Source organism: Salvelinus namaycush, chromosome 26, assembly GCF_016432855.1.
Source record: "Salvelinus namaycush isolate Seneca chromosome 26, SaNama_1.0, whole genome shotgun sequence".
Classification (NCBI taxonomy): Eukaryota; Metazoa; Chordata; class Actinopteri; order Salmoniformes; family Salmonidae; genus Salvelinus; species Salvelinus namaycush.
In genome coordinates, this window is record NC_052332.1 from 13,525,827 (window position 1) to 13,547,078 (window position 21,252).

The 21,252-nt window shown below is 41.7% G+C and overlaps 2 protein-coding genes across 5 annotated transcripts in view; one reads left to right on the forward strand and one right to left on the reverse strand.

Moving 5' to 3' along the window:
- The first annotated feature begins 538 nt into the window (after nucleotides 1-538).
- Nucleotides 539-14,175, forward strand: LOC120020897 (small glutamine-rich tetratricopeptide repeat-containing protein beta-like). Of its 2 annotated transcripts, none has more exons than XM_038964521.1 (10): nucleotides 539-638; nucleotides 1,354-1,457; nucleotides 1,640-1,721; nucleotides 1,907-2,006; nucleotides 2,364-2,468; nucleotides 2,685-2,823; nucleotides 9,980-10,042; nucleotides 12,095-12,132; nucleotides 13,681-13,764; nucleotides 14,064-14,175. In XM_038964521.1, exons 1-10 carry the CDS (start codon nucleotides 539-541, stop codon nucleotides 14,173-14,175), a joined length of 927 nt encoding a protein of 308 aa, XP_038820449.1. The 2 variants fall into 2 exon arrangements, with proteins under 2 accessions (XP_038820449.1, XP_038820450.1); XM_038964522.1 differs by having other exon boundaries at nucleotides 1,649-1,721.
- Nucleotides 14,176-18,181: 4,006 nt separating this feature from the next.
- LOC120021687 (trafficking protein particle complex subunit 13-like) overlaps nucleotides 18,182-21,252 on the reverse strand; it is a 31,373-nt gene continuing 28,302 nt past the window's right edge. For all 3 annotated transcript variants that reach the window (XM_038965523.1, XM_038965522.1, XM_038965521.1), the window contains 3 exons: nucleotides 19,704-19,804; nucleotides 19,277-19,424; nucleotides 18,182-18,500 (listed from right to left, as the gene is read on the reverse strand). In XM_038965523.1, coding sequence (XP_038821451.1) covers nucleotides 18,393-18,500; nucleotides 19,277-19,424; nucleotides 19,704-19,804 — 357 coding nt within the window. In that variant the 3' untranslated portion in view covers nucleotides 18,182-18,392. The remainder of the gene's footprint in view (nucleotides 18,501-19,276; nucleotides 19,425-19,703; nucleotides 19,805-21,252) is intronic.

Below are 21,252 nucleotides of genomic sequence, written 5' to 3' on the forward strand. Positions count from 1 at the left end.
CAGTAATGCAAGATCCTCAGTATTAGTATTGTAAATATGTTTCACCATCCAAAATTAAAATGAGTAGACAATAGATATGAAAAGACTACCAAATCCCAACGCTACAAATGTGTATCACATTGAAATCTGAATTATGTTGAATAATCTGAAGGATTCATGATTACTGAACTGTAAGACACATTTCAGTTGAAGGCATTCAGTTGTACAACTGACTAGGTATCCCCCTTTCCCTGACTCATACAGAATGGCTTATACACACACTCAACTTCCCTCTTGAGTTGTCTTGGAAACAGACCTGCATCTTACCACAGGCAGTAAAGTATTATATTTGGTGCAATGTATTAACAACTTGGCTCCAATGTACCACATTACAGTGGCTTGAGCTAATCATACTGTAAGGGAGTCCAGTAACAATAGAACTGTCATAAAACAACCATTCGTGACGCTTATTCTAGTTTGAATGAACTCTACAGCCTCTCACTGTGTGGGATTCTATTCTATGTATCCCTAAATGCTATATTATTTTTTTGCAGCGAAAATGGCAGTGGAGAAGCGCTTGGCATTCTCTATTGTGCAGTTCCTGCGAGATCAAACTCACTGTGGTGCTTTGAATTCCGATGAGCAGGAAAGCCTCGAAGGTAGATCAGCGTAGGATCACTCTCCGTTTATGAAAATACTGTACCCTGCTCTCTCCAATTCAGGGATTTGTACACTTGGTTGGTGACTCAGTTGTGGGTGGACTACAATAACATGTGCACTATGTCTTCTTATCAAATGGACCCACAGATAACTGCCAAAATAAAATAAACACCTACATAAATTGTCATAATAGGGTGTTGGGCCAACATGACCCACCAGAACAGCTTCAATATGCATTGGCATAGATGCTACAAGTGTCTAGAACTCTCTTGGAGGGATGCGACACCATTCTTCCACAAGAAACTCCATCATTTGGTGTTTTGTTGGTGGTAGAAAACGCTGTCTCAGCCACCACTCCAGAATCTCCCATAAGTATTTAATTGGGTTAAGATCTGGTGACAGAGACAAACACACAAAACAACAACTTTAAAACCCCCTATGCTCCTTTGAGACCTCTCTTTCAAAGTCACTGAGATCTCTTCTAGCCATGGCAGCCACAATAATGGGCAACTGGGCATTTTTATACATGACTCTAATCATGGGATGGGATGTTAATTGCTTAATTAACTCAAGAACCATACCTGTGTGGAAGCACCTGCTTTCAATATCTATATCGCAAGTGTTTCCTTTATTTTGGCAGTTACCTGTATAACAATAAAATAAACAGCTCAGTGTTGACTATTGTGTTATTACAACACCGTTTTTCCCTTGTAGTTGCAATACAATGTTTGGAGACCACCTTCAAGATCAACTCCAGTGACTGTCATCTCGCAGCACCACAACCTCTCACTGAAATATTCCTCAATTCTCTCCTCAAAGTGGGGTTACTCTCTGATTCTCTACCTTATTTCAACCTCTTTTACCTTAACTACAACATTAACGTGTCTGTGTGCAGTTCATCAATCATTCTCAAATCAGTAACCTCACAATCAGTAAACTACTATAATGTATATTAGGCTTTATTGATATTTTACTTTATCTGTCATTGTATTTTCCTCAGAATGATCAGAATAACCCGGTGCCACCAGAGACGTCCCCATCACCAGAAGACACAGAGAGGGCAGAACAACTGAAGAATGAAGGTACCTGGCACTGTTTTAATATGTAGTGTAGACGTATGATAAATACACTTTGGATGAGTGCAAACTCAGTTTAAGTGCACTTCCGTTTTCCTTCAGATTGACAATGTTTTGTAATGTTGTCGTAAAATCTGTCAGTAGACGTGACCTGATCATCAGGCTGAAATAAAACGCCATTTCATTTTCAGGGAATAATCACATGAAAGAGGAGAACTACAGCTGTGCGGTGGAATGCTACTCTAAAGCCATCAATCTGGACCTCCGAAACGCTGTCTACTACTGTAACAGGTACACACAACCGCTTCTGAAATGGAGAAGTATTAATACTGTAGTCAAATGAGAAATATATAACATAACACCTAAATTATGTCTGTATCTATTGTGTTTTTATACCAACTATATTGGTAATTATTTGTAAAACTGTGACAATAACTCATGTTATGCTTGTACTATACATAGATAATGCAGTCACAGTTACAGTACTGTCTGAGCTGAAAGACATAGTGGCATACACATCTGGTGAACCAGACTACTAGGCAGGCACACAGCTGCTGCAGCCTTTGCATGTGCCTCCCTTATTGATCTGAGTGCAAATAAATGAACCTGAGCGTCTGGTTGTGTGTCTGGCTGTTGTCATCACCGCAGGGCTGCAGCCCACAGTAGACTGGGTAACTACACAGAAGCAACGGGGGACTGTGAGAGGGCCATAGGGATCGACCCCAGCTACAGTAAAGCCTATGGGAGAATGGGGTGAGTTAGACATGGGAGAGTAGTGGAAATGTTGTTTACAATGTCTAGTCATGTATCATTTGAGGAATATGGCATTGCTTTTTGGAACTTTGTTTACAGAGCAATAGCAGTATCTGGTGATAATGCAAGAATTTGGCTTGAAAATAGCTATTGTTTTGCTCTGGAGTTAAATTTACTGCACTTCTCCAATGTCTCTTATTCCCTGTGTGTCTCTAGATTGGCATTTACTGCTATGAATAAGTACCCAGAGGCCATCTCCTACTTTAAGAAAGCTCTGGTGTTAGATCCAGAGAACGACACCTACAAATCCAACCTGAAGATTGCTGAGCAAAAGCAAAAAGAGGCAGTCAGTCCTGTAAGTAGTGCTGTTTTACCTCCTTGTGTGATTTCATGTCTGAAGGTCAATCTAAGCAAAAACACTGTTAACACATGTAATATTATATCATTACTCCCCTACAAATACTGTCACTACAGCTCCAATAATGGACACTTTATTTACATGTGAACACAACTCTAGAGTTCTTCATGTACTATTAAATGTGTATCTTATATCCCACAAGAATTCAAGTGTGTCAAGATATCCCAATTGTGTCAATAGCTTTATCAGACACATTTAATATTCCTGCTTTTAGCAGTGGTACAAAATGATATCATACTGAACCTACAGACGGATTTATCTTGTCCGATTCAGCGTCAAACTGTACTATGGAACAAAGATTAATTATATAAAGAATGATAGTCAAACGCTTTGGAGCACCTTAAATAAAATTTTAAGCAAAAAGGCAAACTTGGCTCCATCATTCATTGAATCAGATGGCTCATTCATCACAAAACCCACTGGTATTGCCAACTTCTTTAATTATTTTTTCATTGGCAAACATAGAAATGACATGCCAACAACAAATTCTGAACCTAAATGACCAAATTATGAAAGACAAGCATTGTAATTTTGTTGTCTATCAACAATGACAAGCCACCTGGGTCTGACAACTTGGATGGAAAATTACTGAAGATGATAGCGGACAATTTTGCCACTCCTATTTGCCATCTCTTCAATCTAAACCTACAGGAAAGTGTGTGCCCTCAGGCCTGGAGGGAAGCAAAAGTCATTTCGCTACACAAGTATAGCAAAGCACCCTTTACTGGCTCAAACAGCCTACCTATCAGCCTGTTACCAACCCTTCGTAAACTTTTTGAAAAAATTGTGTTTGACCAGATACAATGCTATTTCACAGTAAACAAATTAAAAACAGATTTTCAACACGCTTATAGCAAAGGGCATTCAACATGTTCAGCACTTACACAAATTACTGATGATTGGCTGAGAGAAATTGATATTACAAATATTGTGGAAGCTGTTTTGTTAGACTTCAGTGCAGCCTCTGACATTATCGATCATGATGACTTTAGATCCCCTGCTCTATTGTGGATCGAGAGTTACCTGTCTAACAGAACACAGAGGGTGTTCTTTAATGGAAGCCTCTCCAACATAATCCAGGTTTAGTGAGGCATTCCCCAGGGCAGCTGTCTAGGCCCCTTCATGTTTTCACTCTTTACTAATGACCTGCCACTGGCTCTGAGTAAAGCCTGTGTGTCTATGAATGCCGATGACTCAACACTATACACGTCAGCTACCACAGCAAGTGAAATCACTGCAAGCAACACTTAACAAAGAGCTGCAGACAGTTTCAGAATGAGTAGCGATAAATAACTAAAAGCATTGTATTTGGGACAAATCATTCACTAAACCCTAAACCTCAACTAAGTCTTGTAATGAATAATGTGGAAATTGAGCAAGTTGAGAAGACTAAACTGCTTGGATTAACCCTGGATTGTAAACCATCATGGTCAAAACATATTGATGCAACAGTAGCTAACATGGGGAGAGGTCTGTCCATAATAAAGCGTTGCTCTGCCTTCTTAACAACGCTATGAACCTACAGACCCTAGTTTTGTCGCACCTGGACTACTATCAAGTCGTGTGGTCAGGTGCCACAAAGAGGGACTTAGGAAAATTACAATTGGCCCAGAACAGGGCAGCACGGCTGGCCCTTAAATGTACATGGAGAGCTATGTGTACACTGGCTCAAAATAGAGGAGAGATTGACTTCATCACTACTTGTATTTGTGAGAAGTATTGACATATTGAATACTCCGAGCTGTCTGTTTAAGCTACTAGCACACAGCTCAGACACTCATGCATACCCCACAAGACGCCAGAGGTCTCTTCACGTTCCCCAAGTCCAGAACAGACTATGGGAGGCGCACAGTACTAAACTACCGGTCAAAAGTTTTAGAACACCTACTCATTCAAGGGTTTTTCTTTATTTTTACTATTTTCTACATTGTAGAATAATAGTGAAGACATAAAAACTATGAAATAACACATATGGAATCATGTAGTAACCAAAATATATTTGAGATTTGAGATTCTTCAAATAGCCACCCTTAGCCTTGATGACAGCTTTGCACACTCTTGACATTCTCTCAACCAGCTTCATGAGGTAGTCACCTGAATGCATTTCAATTAACAGGTGCGCCTTCTTAAAAGTTCATTTGTGAAATTTCTTTCCTTCCTAATGCGTTTGAGCCAATCAGTTGTGTTGTGACAAGGTGTGGGGGGGGGGGGGGGGGTATACAGAAGATAGCCCTATTTGGTATCCAAGAACAGCTCGAATAAGCAAAGAGAAACGACAGTCCATCATTACTTTAAGACATGAAGGTCAGTCAACACGGAACATTTCAAGAACTTTTAAAGTTTCTTCAAGTGCAATCGCTATGATGAAACTGGCTCTCATGAGGACCCGCTATGATGAAACTGGCTCTCATGAGGACCGCCACAGGAATGGAAGACCCAGAGTTACCTCTGTTGCAAAGGATAAGTTCATTAGAGTTACCAGCCTCAGAAATTACAGCCCAAATAAATGCTTCACAGAGTTCAAGTAACAGACATCGCAACATCAACTGTTCAGAGGAGACTTTGTGAATCAGGCCTTCATGGTCGAATTGCTGCAAAGAAACCACTACTAAAGGGCACCAATAAAAGAAGAGACTTGCTTGGGCCAAGAAACACGAGCAATGGACATTAGACCAGTGGAAATTTGAGTCCAAATTTGAGATTTTTGGTTCCAACCGCTGTGTGTTTGTGAGATGCGGTGTGGGTGAATGGATGATCTCCGCAGTGTATTTCCCACCGTAAAGCATGGAGAAGGAGGTGGGGGTGCTTTGCTGGTGACACTGTCTGTGATTTATTTAGAAGTCAAGGCACACTTAATTAAGCAGCATGGTGACTACAGCATTCTGCAGCGATACGCCATCCGATCTGGTTTGGGCTTAAATCAAATCAAATGTATTTATATAGCCCTTCGTACATCAGCTGATATCTCAAAGTGCTGTACAGAAACCCAGCCTAAAACCCCAAACAGCAAGCAATGCAGGTGTAGAAGCTCGGTGGCTAGGAAAAACTCCCTAGAAAGGCCAAAACCTAGGAAGAAACCTAGAGAGGAACCAGGCTATGAGGGGTGGCCAGTCCTCTTCTGGCTGTGCCGGGTGGAGATTATAACAGAACATGGCCAAGATGTTCAAATGTTCATAAATGACCAGCATGGACAAATAATAATAATCACAGTAGTTGTCGAAGGGTGCAGCAAGCCAGCACCTCAGGAGTAAATGTCAGTTGGCTTTTCATAGCCGATCATTAAGAGTATCTCTACCGCTCCTGCGGTCTCTAGAGAGTTGAAAACAGCAGGTCTGGGACAGGTAGCATGTCCGGTGAACAGGTCAGGGTTCCATAGCCGCAGGCAGAACAGTTGAAACTGGAGCAGCAGCATGGCCAGGTGGACTGGGGACAGCAAGGAGTCATCATGCCAGGTTGTCCTGAGGCATGGTCCTAGGGCTCAGGTCCTCCGAGAGAGAGAAAGAAAGAGAGAATCAGAGAGAGCATACTTAAATTCACACAGGACACCGGATAAGACAGGAGAAGTACTCCAGATATAACAAACTGACCCTAGCCCCCCGACACATAAACTACTGCAGCATAAATACTGGAGGCTGAGACAGGAGGGGTCAGGAGACACTGTAGCCCCATCCGATGATACCCCCGGACAGAGCCAAACAGGAAGGATATAACCCCACCCACTTTGCCAAAGCACAGCCCCCACACCACTAGAGGGATATCTTCAACCACCAACTTACCATCCTGAGACAAGGCAGAGTATAGCACACAAAGATCTCCGCCACGGCACAACCCAAGGGGGGGTGCCAACCCAGACAGGAAGATCACGTCAGTGACTCAACCCACTCAAGTGACGCACCCCTCCTAGGGACGGCATGAAAGAGCACCAGTAAGCCAGTGACTCAGCCCCTGTAATAGGGTTAGAGGCAGAGAATCCCAGTGGAGAGAGGGGAACCGGCCAGGCAGAGACAGCAAGGGCGGTTCGTTGCTCCAGAGCCTTTCCGTTCACCTTCACACTCCTGGGCCAGACTACACTCAATCATATGACCTACTGAAGAGATGAGTCTTCAGTAAAGACTTAAAGGTTGAGACCGAGTCTGCGTCTCTCACATGGGTAGGCAGACCATTCCATAAAAATTGAGATCTATAGGAGAAAGCCCTGTCTCCAGCTGTTTGCTTAGAAATTCTAGGGACAATTAGGAGGCCTGCGTCTTGTGACCGTAGCGTACGTGTAGGTTTGTACGGCAGGACCAAATCAGAAAGATAGGTAGGAGCAAGCCCATGTAACGCTTTGTAGGTTAACAGTAAAACCTTGAAATCAGCCCTTGCCTTAACAGGAAGCCAGTGTAGGGAGGCTAGCACTGGAGTAATATGATCAAATGTTTTGGTTCTAGTCAGGATTCTAGCAGCCGTATTTAGCACTAACTGAAGTTTATTTAGTGCTTTATCCGGGTAGCCGGAAAGTAGAGCATTGCAGTAGTCTAACCTATAAGTAACAAAAGCATGGATACATTTTTCTGCATCATTTTTGGACAGAAAATTTCTGATTTTTGCAATGTTACGTAGATGGAAAAAAGCTGTCCTTGAAACAGTCTTGATATGTTCGTCAAAAGAGAGATCAGGGTCCAGAGTAACGCCAAGGTCCTAAACAGTTTTATTTGAGACGACTTTACAACCATCAAGATTAATTGTCAGATTCAACAGAAGATCTCTTTGTTTCTTGGAACCTAGAACAAGCATCTCTGTTTTGTCCGAGTTTAAAAGTAGAAAGTTTTCAGCCATCCACTTCCTTATGTCTGAAACACAGGCTTCTAGCGAGGGCAATTTTGGGGCTTCACCATGTTTCATTGGTAGTGGGACTATCATTTGTTTTTCAACAGGACAATGACCCAAAACACCTCCAGCCTGTGTAAGTGCTATTTTACCAAGAAGGAGAGTAATGGAGTGCTGCATCAGATGACCTGCCCTCCACAATCCCCTGACCTCAACCAAATTGAGATGGTTTGGGATGAGTCAGACCGCAGAGTGAAGGAAAAGCAGCCAACAAGCTCTCAGAATATGTGGGAACTCCTTCAAGACTGTTGGAAAAGCATTCCAGGTGAAGCTGGTTGAATGCCAAGAGTGTGCAAAGCTGTCATCAAGGCAAAGGGTGGCTATTTGAACAATCTCAAATATACAGTTGAAGTCTGAGGTTTACATACACCTTAGCCAAATACATTTAAACTCAGTTTTTCACAATTCCTGACAATTAATCCTAGTAAAAATTCCCTGTCTTAGGTCAGTTAGGATCACCACTTTATTTTAAGAATGTGAAATGTCAGGATAATAGTAGAGAGAAGGATTTATTTCAGCTTTTATTTATTTCATCACATTCCCAGTTGGTCAGAAGTTTACATACACTCAATTAGTATTTGGTAGCATTGCCTTCAAATTGTTTAACTTGGGTCAAACGTTTCGGGTATCCTTCCACAAGCTTCCCACAATAAGTTGGGTGAATTTTGGCCCATTCCTCCTGACAGAGCTGGTGTAACTGAGTCTGGTTTGTAGGCCTCCTTGCTCGCACATGCTTTTTCAGTTCTGCCCACATATCTTCTATAGGATTGAGGTCAGGGCTTTGTGGTGGCCAATCCAATACCTTGACTTTGTTGTCCTTAAGCCATTTTGCCACAGCTTTGGAAGTATGCTTGGGGTCATTGTCCATTTGGAAGACCCATTTGCGACCAAGCTTTAACTTCCTGACTGATGTCTTGAGATGTTGCTTCAATATATCCACATAATTTTACTTCCTCATGATGCCATCTATTTTGTGAAGTGCACCAGTCCCTCCTGCAGCAAAGCACCCCCACAACATGATGCTGCCACCCCCGTGCTTCATGGTTGGGATGGTGTTCTTCGGCTTGCAAGCGTCTCTCTTTTTCCTCCAAACATAACGATGGTCATTATGGCCAAACAGTTCTATTTTATTTCCATCAGACCAGAGGACATTTCTCCAAAAAGTACGATCTTTGTCCCCATGTGCAGTTGCAAACCGTAGTCTGGCTTTTATATGGCGGTTTTGGAGCAGTGGCTTCTTCCTTGCTGAGCGGCCTTTCAGGTTATGTCGATATAGGACTCGTTTTACTGTGGATATAGATACTTTTGTCCCTGTTTCCTCCAGCATCTTCACACGGTCCTTTGCTGTTGTTCTGGGATTGATTTGCACTTTTCGCACCAAAGTACGTTCATCTCTAGGAGACGGAACACGTCTCCTTCCTGAGCGGTATGACGGCTGCGGTCCCATGGTGTTTATACTTACATACTATTGTTTGTACAGATGTGCGTGGTACCTTCAGGCGTTTGGAAATTGCTCCCAAGGATGAATCAGACTTGTGGAGGTATACAATGTTTTTTCTGAGGTCTTGGCTGATTTCTTTTGATTTTCTCATGATGTCAAGCAAAGAGGCACTTTGTTTGAAGGTAGGCCTTGAAATACATCCACAGGTACACCTCCAATTGACTCAAATGATGTCAATTAGCCTGTCGTAAGCTTCTAAAGCCATTACATAATTTTCGGGAATTTTCCAAGCTCTTTAAAGGCACAGTCAACTTAGTGTATGTAAACTTTTGACCCACTGGAATTGTGAAACAGTGAATTATAAGTAAAATAATCTGTCTGTAAACAATTGTTGGAAAAATGAGTTGTGTCATGCACAAAGTAGATGTCCTAACCGACTTGCCAAAACTATAGTTTGTTAACAAGAAATTTGTGGAGTGGTTGAAAAATGAGTTTTAATGACTCCAACCTAAGTGTAGGTAAACTTCTGACTTCATCTGTATATTCCACATCAAGTAACTCATGCAATCAGTAAAATCAGATTGAAGAAACTGATAAAAATACACCTTATGGAGTGTGAAGAGATGGGGACTGTGAAGAGACACACACACAGGCACAGACACACGTATACACACACACGATAGCATACTTACTATACACACATGCCTTGCTTGGCAGCAGCTAATAGGGATTCATAATAAATACAAATACAAAATTAAGATTTTGAATGTTTGCTTGTTATAGATAGCTACGGGACTGGGATTTGACATGGCCAGCCTCATCAACAACCCTGCCTTCATCAGCATGGTAAGACTATGATTAGTGCTTGGCTGGAACAAACATCTGCACACAACATGTACAGTGCATTCAGAAAGTATTCAGACCCCTTCCCTTTTTCCACATTTTGTTGCGTTACAGCCTTACTCTAAAATTGATTAAATAAATACAAATGCTCATCAATCTACACACAATACCCCATAATGACAAAGTGAAAACAGGTCTATACTTTTTTGAGCTCAGGTGCATCCTGTTTCCATTGATCATCCTTGAAATGTTTCTACAACTTCATTGGCGTCCACCTGTGGTAAATTCAATTGATTGGATATGATTTGGAAGGCTCGCATCTGTCTATATAAGGTCCCACAGTTGATCGTGCATGTCAGAGCAAACACCAAGCCATGAGGTCGAAGGAATTGTCCGTAGAGCTCCGAGACAGGATTGTGTCAAGGCACAGATCTGAGGAAGGGTACCAAAAATGTCTGCAGCATTGAAGGTCCCCAAGAACACAGTGGCCTCCATCATTCTTAAATGGAAGAAGTTTGGAACCACCAAGACTCTTCCTAGAGCTGGCCGCCCGGCCAAACTGAGCAATCGGGGGAGAAGGGCCTTGGTCAGGGAGATGACCAAGAACCCAATGGTCACTTTGACTGAGCTCCAGAGTTTCCCAGTAGAGAGGAGATAACCTTCCAGAAGGACAATCATCTCTGCAGCACTCCACCAATCAGGCCTTTATGGAAGAGTGGCCAGACATACTCCTCAGTAAAAGGCATATGACAGCCCGCTTGGAGTTTGCCAAAAGGCACCTAATGGAGACTCAGACCTTGAGAAACAAGATTATCTGGTCTGAAGAAACCAAGATTCAACTCTTTGACCTTAATGCTAAGTGTCATGTCTGGAGGAAACCTGGCACCATCCCTACGGTAAAGCATGGTGGTGACAGCATCATGCTGTGGGGATGGTTTTCAGCGGCAGGGACTGGGAGACTAGTCAGGTTTGAGGGAAAGATGAACCGAGCGATCCTTGATGAAAGCCTGCTCCAGAGCGCTCAGGACCTCAGACCGGGGCGAAGGTTCACCTTCCAACCGGACAACAACCCTAAGCGCACAGCCAAGACAATGCAGGAATGGCTTCGGGACAAGTCTCTGAATGTCCTCGAGAGGCCCAGCCAGAGCCCGGACTTGAACCCGATCGAACATCTGGAGAGACCTGAAAATAGCTGTGTAGCGACACTCCCCATTCCACCTGACAGAGCTTCAGAGGATCTGCAGAGAAGAATGGGGGAAACACCCCAAATACAGGTGTGCCAAGTTTGTAGCACCAAAGATTGATGTGTGTAGATTGATGAAAAAACACCAACAATTTAAAACATTTTAGAATAAGACTGTAACATAACAAAATGTGATAAAAGTCAAGTGGTCTGAATACTTTCCGAATGCACTGTGCCTGGGTGGAAATAGATGTTGTTTTCCTTAATGTACTTTGGATGTGCTTATACGGTGCACCAGATGCGGGGGGTGGGGGTATGCACTTTTGGGACTATGCCATTGGTTCTATTACATCAGAAAATCAGGCGCACCTGCAATATTTGAAAGAAAATAAATACTATATTCGACCCAGGTCTGATGCACATTGCAGTCCCTCCAGGGCCAAAGCCATCCCTGGTCTAGACAAATCCTAGACACAGATTCCTCATACTTCTTTTATGAGTGTTTGTGATACGGTTAATGCGTCCTAAAATTAACCGCATGCCTTACACAGTTGGCTTGGTATTCCACCAATGCCATTGTCAAGGGGCCTGGGGACATTCAAGGCGTTGATCATGACTGGTTGATTGAATGGGTGGCTGATGGAATGCCTGCCAGGCAGAGAGTGCATGTCATTATAAGCATACCAATCCTACATGGCAGAAGCTGGGCTGAATCATGAATAGTTTTACTAGACAGCTATAAAATTGGTACCAGCACTAAGTAGCCACGCCTCTTGAGAATGCATCCGGTTCCCCATCAACACTGTTAATTAATTGTCATTTTCACACATTTAAATGGGTGACATGGTGATTGGCTTTGTGTGTATTTACAGGCCGCCAGTGTGATGCAGAACCAGCAAGTGCAACAGCTGTGAGTGTTCGGCATGTTTCAGCATACCCAGGGCTGGGGCTCAATAGTGTGAGGCATCCTTTCCTCATCTCGTTTCCTTCATCTGCACTGATCTGGATGAATAACTAGGTGAAAGCCACCCCACTGAATCTATCGAGACACAGCCAATCAATATTACCCCTACCTACTGTATATGTACAGTACATAGCTACCTCTATTACCTCATACCCCTGCACATCGACTTGGTACTGGTACTCCCTGTATATAGCCATGTTATTTTCTACTCCCCATATATACTACCGTTCAAAAGTTTGGGGTCACTTAGAAATGTCCTTGTTTTTGAAAGAAAGCACTTTTTTTTTGTCTGTTAAAATAACATGAAATTGATCAGAAATACAGTGTAGACATTGTTAATGTTGTAAATGAGTATTGTAGCTGGAAACGGATGATTTTTAATGGAATATCTACATAGGCGTACAAAGGCCCATTATCAGCAACCATCACTCCTGTGTTCCAATGGCACGTTGTGTTAGCTAATCCAAGCTTATCATTTTAAAAGGCTAATTGATCATTAGAAAACCCTTTTGCAATTATGTTAGCACAGCTGAAGATCTCGTACAACGCTGTGTACTACTCTCTTCACAGAACAGCACAAACTGACCCTAATCAAAATAGAAAGAGGAGTGGGAGGCCCCGGTGCACAATTGAGCAAGAGAACAAGTACATTATTGTGTCTAGATGCCTCAACTGGCAGCTTCATTAAATAGTACCTGCAAAACACCAGTCTAAACGTCAACAGTGAAGAGGCGACTCCGGGATGCTGGCCTTCTAGGCAGATCTTGGCAATTTCTCGCATGGAATAGCCTTCATTTCTCAGAACAAGAATAGACTGACGAGTTTCAGAAGAAAGTTCTTTGTTTCTGGCCATTTTGAGCCTGTAATCGAACACACAAATGCTGATGCTCCAGATACTCAACTAGTCTAAAGAATGCCAGTTTTATTGCTTCGTTAATCAGAACAACAGTTTTCAGCTGTGCTAACATAATTGCAAAAGGGTTTTCTAATGATCAATGATCCTTTTTTAAATTATAAATTTAGATTAGCTAACACAACGTGCCAAAAAAAAAGTGCTTTCTTTCAAAAACAAGGATATTTCTAAGTGACCCCAAACTTTTGAACGGTAGTGTATAGAGCCATGTTATTTTTACTCTTTATTTGTATTCGTTATTTAGCGTGTATTTATTCCTCGTGTCACAATTTAAATTTTTTATTAAAATGTGTATCTTATCTTTAACTCTGCATTGTTGGAAAAGGACCCGTAAGTAAGCATTTCACTGTTAGTCTACACCTGTTGTCTACGAAGCATGTGACAAATAAAATTTGATTTATGTTTTACTATACAAAAATACTCTACATCCCACTAATTCATAATCCTGTTATAATTTCTTGAAGAAGTCAGAATGTAGGAATTACTGTTCAATTGTACTCAGATTTGTTTCAAGTTTTTGTCATAAAATGGCGTGTGACACATGTTTATAACTCTTTTGGGTTCTTTTCCTCTGTGTGCAGTATGTCTGGGATGATGTCCAATGCAGTTGGGGGTCCAGCAGCAGGAGTGGGAGGACTGTCGGACATCTCCAGCCTGATTGAAGCGTATGGCAGCACCATAGGGCTATTACTGTAACATACACAGGGACTCTCTGTTTATGATATTAGGGCTCTAATTACACATTTAAATAAGCATCAGACACATCAAGAATTAGTGAGGTTTAATTTGGACTAAATTATCATGAATTTCCCTTGACATTTTAAATTATTTTAGAAGTTTCTTTTAAATATTTGATGTAGGATGCTACATCCTATTTGTATCACAAGCTGCCTGACACAATGAGTAAATAAGTAAAGCAGAGAAACACTAAATGCTAACTCCCCTGGTCTCTCTTTGTTTGCAGCGGTCAGCAGTTTGCCCAGCAGATCCAGCATCAGAACCCAGAGTTGATCGAACAGCTGAGGAACCACATCCGCAGCCGCTCCTTCAGTGGCAGTGCTGAGGAGCATTCGTGATCCACACAGGTCTGTGTACTACAACACAGAGGTTAGGGCTCGCTCTTAGAGTGCATCTCCATAGTCTAAAGAGGCTTCCTCCCCTTCATGTGCTCTAATGGAATGGTGAGAATTAGCATGGAGATTGTGGTAGATTTGATGCCACCTGTCCAGTTATATCATAGCAGAGACCTGATTGTACATGTGCACTTTTATTTTACCGGCAATAGATGGATCAGGATCTGCTTATTAATTACTAAACTGTTATTACAATGTTGTTACACAAGGTGAAAAGGACATTTGAAGGCATGTAAATGTTTCATACCTTCAGCGTATGTTTCAATAAAGGAAGGGCAACCATATGACGTGATTACAATCTCTACACCCATTCCTTAAACTCACATCACCGGCAGAGCTGGAATGAAGGGACAGATAGAGATGGGTACGATGGCACTTCACTGGGACTGGGTCTTCAGAGAGGAGAGGAAACATTTTACGTACCCAATCAGGAGACAGAGTATCTAACACATTCTATGTACACTGAACAAAAATATGAACACAACATGTAAAGTGTTGGTCCCATGATTTCATGAGGTGAAATAAAAGATCCCCAAAATGTTCCATACGCACAAAAAAGCTTATTTCTCTCAAAATGTTGTGTACAAATTTGTTTACGTCCCTATTAGTGAGCATTTCTCCTTTGCCAAGATGATCCATCCACCTGACAGGTGTGACATGTCAAGAAACGGATTTAAACAGCATGATCATTACACAGGTGCACCTTGTGCTGGGGACCATGAAAGGCCACTCTAAAACGTGCAGTTTTGTCACACAACACAATGCAGTATATGTCTCAAGTTTTGAGGGAGCGTGCAATTGGCATGCTGACTGCAGGAATGTCCACCAGAGCTGTTGCCAGTGAAGTTAATGTTAATTTCTCTACCATAAGCCACCTCCAATGTCGTATTAGAGAATTTGGCAGTATGTCCAATCGGCCTGATAACCGCAGACCACGTGTATGGCAACGTGTGGGCGAGCGGTTTGCTGATGTCGACATTGTGAACAGAGTGCTCCATGGTGGCGGTGGGGTTATGGTATTGGCAGACATAAGCTACGGAAAACAAACACAATTGTATTTTTTAGATGGCAATTTGAATGCACAAAAATAATGTGACGAGATCCTGAGGTCCATTATGAAGCCTATTTTTTTAAGGTATATGTGACCAACAGATGCATATCTGTATTCCCAGTCATGTGAAATCCATAGACGGGCCTCATGAATCTATTTCAATTGACTGATTTTCTCATATGAACTGTAACTCAGTAAAATCTATTAAATTGTATTTTATATTTTTGTTCAGTATAGATGATACCCAATCAGGAAACAGAGTTTGAAACACATTCAAGACACCCAATTAGTTTCAAATACATTTCCACCAAACATTATGCACAGTCCTAGAGACCCAAATTAAATAAAGTGTATTTGTCATGTACACAGATTAGCAGATGTTAAAGCAGGTGCAGCGAAATGCTTGGTTTTTAGCTCCAGCAGTGCAGTAAATGTCTAACAGTACAATACTAATACACAAAAAAGAAGAGAGAGAGAAAGAAGAAATTAAGAATTATCAGAACAAGGATTATTCCAAATGGATTTGTGTTTTTCTATTGTGTTTGTATATTGTGCTGTAGTAGCAATGTCCTACCATTGCCCTGTTCCTATACTGAATTACAGATCCTTTGGTCCTCTGAAAGATTTCACTGATCCAACAAAATTGTATGTAGGAGAATGCAGGGGTGTATTCAGTGAGAGGAAACCAGATAAAAATTAAATGAATAGAGCTGATACAATTCCCTATTCTACATAATACAGTTCTATGTTAACGTTCTGTAACATTGCACCTGCAAGTACTGGCCCCAGGATTTGATTTATTAATATTGCTTGTAGTAATTGCCTTGAGGGAAAGGGAGGAAGGAATTAAGGAAGGGGAGAAATTGAGGAAGGAGTTAAGGAATGAGAGTAAAGGGATGAAGGAATTAAGGAAGGAGTGAAAGGGAGAAAATAATTAAGAAAGGTGCGAAAGGGGATTAGAGAAAGGAGGAAGGAATTAAGGAAGGTGTGAAAGGGAGGAAGGAATTAAGGATGTAGTGAAAGGGAAGAAATTATTATTAAGGAAGGACTGAAAGGGATAAAGGATGCATGTGTGAAGTATTTGAACAGGGAGCATGTATCCTTTTTCTCATGATTACATGACAGTTACACACGACAGAACGGTTACATTGTTTTCTATTCTACCATGTTAAAACCGTTATTTTTGTACCAAATATTTTGCTATAGTTTCTGTTGGGTCAAACAAAGCCCCTAAGCCTTGATCATGTGGAATTCTAGCATTGCTTTCGATAGCAATTATCTGACTGCTAAATTGAAGATAAATGAACGTGTCCTTGAAAGTATGTAGTGTCTGCAGCCCAACACCCCTGTATTTACAACCATAGCAAACACACATGTCAATGCCATTTCCATTTTTTTTCAGTTTCATTTGACATAGCTGAAGCAATGTTGATAGCTAGTATAAGACTCATTCAGTCTTGTTGATTTTGCATGCTCTTCCATCTGATATGTGTCAGACAAGCTAATGAATATGCTTGTAAAACAAAGCAGCATAATGTTTTTCCCAAAAATATGTCTCAATAAAATGTATTGCAATTGATTTCTGTTGAAAGTCTTGTTGTGAAATCATATAATGAAATCGCTTCAGAGGCAGATTTGTACAGTACCTTGAGTGTGCAAAGCTGCCAAGAGTGTATGAAGCTGTCAAGGCAAAGAGTGGCTACTTTGAAGAATCTAAAAAATATTTTGATTTGTTTAACACTTTTTTGGTTTCTACATGATTCCATATGTGTCATTTCCTAGTTTTGATGTCTTCACTATTATTCTACAATGTAGAAAATAGTAAAAATAATGAAAAACCCTTGAATGAGTAGTTCTGGGAAAGGGCTTCCAAGAGCTGGCCGCCTTGCCAAACTGAGCAATCAGGGGAGAAGGGCCTTGGTCAGGGAGGTGACCAAGAACCCAATGGTCACTCTGACAGAGCTCTCGAGTTCCTCTGTGGAGATGGGAGAACCTTCCAGAAGGACACCCATCTCTGCAGCACTCCACCAATCAGGCCTTTATGGTAGAGTGGCCAGACAGAAGCTACTCCTCTTTAAAAGGCACATAACAACCCGCTTGGAGTTTGCCAGAAGGCACCTAAAGGACTCAGACCATGAGAAACAAGATTCTCTGGTCTGATGAAACCTAGATTCAACTCTTTGGCCTGAATGCGAAACATCACGTCTGGAGGAAACCTGGCACCATCCCTACGGTGAAGCATGGTGGTGGCAGCATCAGGCTGTGGGGGTGTTTTTCAGTGAAGGTACTGGGAGACTAGTAAGGATCGAGGGAAAGATGAACGGAGCAAGGTACAGAGAGATCCTCGATGAAAACCTGCTCCAGAGCACGCACGACCTCAGACTGGGGGGCGAAGGTTCGACCCGAAGCACACAGCCAATAGAACGCAGGAGTGGCTTCGGGACAAGTCTCTGAATGTCCTTGAGTGTCCCAGCCAGAGCCTGGACTTGAACCCGATTGAACATCTCTGGAGAGAACAGAAAATAACTGTGCAGCAATGCTCCCCATCCAACCTGACAGAGCTTGAGAGGATCTGCAGAGAAGAATGGGAGTAACTCCCCATACACAGGTGTGCCAAGCTTGTAGCATCATACCCAAGAAGACTCAAGGCTGCAATCGCCACCAAAAGTGCTTAAAAAAAGTGCTGAGTAAAAGGTCTGAATACCTATGTAAATTCAAATTCAAAATATCTTTTTTTGCTTTGTCATTATGTGGTATTGTGTGTAGATTGTAGAAAAAATAAAATTTTAGAATACGGATGTAACCTAATAAAAAGCCAAGGGGTCTGAATACTTTCCGAAAGCACTGTATATAGTGCACCATACATGTTTTTATAGTGAAAGCACAACCAACCATGGATTAAATTACTGCTTTTATTCACATTTAAATGAACATTCATTTAAAATCCAGATTTTTTTTTGCAAAGAAAACTTAAAAACATAACATCTGTTAAAACATGATAACCTTGGGGTGTGTACTGTAAGGTGATAGTATAGGTGCAGAGTTTGGAAGTTGGTCCATGGAGATTTGAGATTTATAGTGCTGGGTTCTAGAAGGGTCTGGAAAGGTCTTAGCTCTCCCGGCTCATGTATGGACAGACCACACACACCTGTGCAATGTCATCGTATTCATACGTTCTCTTCAGAAATGTGTCGGTTAGTCTCAGGCCGGATATACTCTGAAATACAAGCAAATGGTAATTAGTTATGGTTATTATCAGCAATATATTTTAACTATTAACAGTCAAAGTGAGACGTAACATAATAATAAGCCTTGGCTATAATAAGACATCATAAAGGGTCATACATGCTTTGTGGGTAACACTATAAAAGCATCCAGGTATAATGCATTGTGATGCAGTTACAATGCATTGTAAAACTTGTCATGAGCATGTATGACCCCATTTAGGCCAATTGAATGTTTCATGAATTTATTGTCAAGGCGAGCGAGAAAATAAAACTTTGAAAAGTGGACCTTCTTGCTTAAATACTACAGCAAACTTAGTTCAACAGCTAGTGACCTAATCAACAGATTTTAGCCTCTTGGGGAAGATAAGAGGCAAAGTTCAGCCATAATCCATGAGAAGTTGTGTATCTCTCTTTACTGGAGGCTTGAGGACATTCTTTTTGCTATAATATTGCAACTTTTTCATTTTTCAGATGCCATTTTTATTTTTGGGAAAAGTTAAGTGGGGCATTTGTTAAACATCTCAATAAAATGGTAAGGCCTTACAATATCATTTAATCATCTCACAATGACCACACACTAAATAACAGCCAGTTTGAGGCAGTTGAAAATGTTATGGATCGAGGGACATAACATATTATAAGCCTTGTTATTAAAAGACAAAACAAATATTGTATTACATGCTTGTGACAAGTATTAAAGCTTGATACCTCTCTGCTTTAACCTAAGTGTTACCAAGTATTATAACGTGAATAACTTTAGAAATACCTGCAGTCCCTGGACAGAGGAGAGGAGTTTGAGGGGCAAAGCGAGTGAGGCACTGGGGCTGACTTTGCCTAGCTGTCTCCCTGATACACCACACCAGTGGATGGAGCAGGTGTTACACATCTCCAGCACCAGGTCCATGGTCCTCTCACTGCAACAACACACGCAACCAGCCTGGTTACACATCGGTATGTTCTTTAACCAAGCCATCTGACTCGGTTGTCATTCCTTCTTGTACATGAATGAAATGGCATGACAATGACCGACAGGGGAGTTGACTAAAGCATATAAAGATCAGTACATGCGTATATCAGAGTTGAGGTCAATTCCATTTCAATTCATTTTTAATTGAATTCAGTCAAGTGAATTGAAACGCTATATACCCCAACCCTGGTGTACAATAATATTTAAGGAGTCTGTATGACTATACCTGCAGTTGGTGATTTTACAGGTTATGTCGAAGGGTTCCTCTAGGTTGACAGTGTCTGGGATCATCTCCAGTGATAGCCTGACGTCTCCGTAACCTGGAGCCTGGCGGCGAACAGAGGGAAAAATATTACCTTGACGAAGGTCGACTGAGACCGAAACGTTGGTACATACATTTTTCGGATTTACCATCTACAATTTTGGACCGATTTTCTTCATGTTAGGCTAACAAGAAGGGCATCATCTGGGACCATGGTTTAGGTCACTTTAGATTGCACTGTGTTCTGTATTTTGTTAATTTTCCGCTTTTTGGGGTGGTCGTTTGGTTGGTACGCAATTTTTGATGCAATTGTAGGCCAATTTAGAAAACAGGTAGAATGACTGCATTACCTAATTGAGAATAAATTCAAATCAAATTTTAATGGTCACATACACATATTTAGCAGATGCTATTGCGGGTGTAGCGACATGCTTGTGTTCCTAGCTCCAACAGTGCAGTAGTATATAACAATTTACAACAATACACACAAATCTAAATTAAAATAATGAAATTAAGAAATATATAAATATTAGGATGAGCAATGTCAGATGAGCATTGACTAAAATATAGTAGGATAGAATAAAGTATATACATATGAAATTAGTAAAACAGTATGTAAACATGATTAAAGTGACCAGTGATTCCATGTTTAGGGGTGGCAGGTAGCCTAGTGGTTAGAGCGTAACCGAAAGGTTGCTGGATCGAATCCCCGAGCTGACAAGGTAAAAATCTGTCGTTCTGCCCCTGAACAAGGCAGTTAACCCACTGTTCCCCGGTAGGCCGTCATTGTAAATAAGAATTTGTTCTTAACTGACTTGCCTAGTTAAATAAAGGTTAAATGTGTATAGTGCAGCAGCCTCTAAGGTGCATGGTTGAGTAACCAGGTGGTAGCCGGCTAGTGATGGCTATTTAACAGTCTGATGGCCTTGATAGAAGCTGTCTTTCAGTCCCAGCGTTGATGCACCTGTACTGACCTCACCTTCTGGATGGTAGAGGGATGAACAGGCTGTTGCTTGGGTGGTTGATCTCCTTGACGATCTTTTTGGCCTTCCTGTGACATTGGGTGCTGTCGGGCATGCGACGGTGATGCGTTGGGCAGACCGCACCACCCTCTGGAAAGCCCTGCGGTTGCGGAGGGTGCAGTTGCCATACCACGCGGTAATACAGCCCGACAGGATGCTCTCAATTGTGCATCTGTAAAAGTTTGTGAGGGTCTTAGAAGCCAAGCAAAATTTCTTCAGCCTCCTGAGGTTGAAGAGGCGCTGTTGCGCCTTCTTCACCACACGGTCTGTGTGGGTGGACCATTTCAGATTGTCAGTGATGTGTACGCCGAGGAACTTGAAGCTTTTCACCTTCTCCACTGTGGTCCCGTTGATGTGGATAGGGGCGTGCTCCCTCTGCTGTTTCCTGTAGTCCACGATCAGTTCCTTCGTTTTGTTGACGTTGAGGTTATTTTTCTGGCACCACTCCGCCAGGGCCCTACCCTCCTCCCTGTAGGCTGTCTCATCATTTT

Bases quoted from the DNA above. Each gene is read 5' to 3' on its own strand.
- LOC120020897 (XM_038964521.1), top strand. From the start codon at position 539: ATGGCAGTGGAGAAGCGCTTGGCATTCTCTATTGTGCAGTTCCTGCGA. The intron at 10,043-12,094 runs GTAAGACTATGA...GTGTATTTACAG, and splicing joins ACCCTGCCTTCATCAGCATG to GCCGCCAGTGTGATGCAGAA. The intron at 13,765-14,063 runs GTATGGCAGCAC...CTTTGTTTGCAG, and splicing joins ATCTCCAGCCTGATTGAAGC to CGGTCAGCAGTTTGCCCAGC.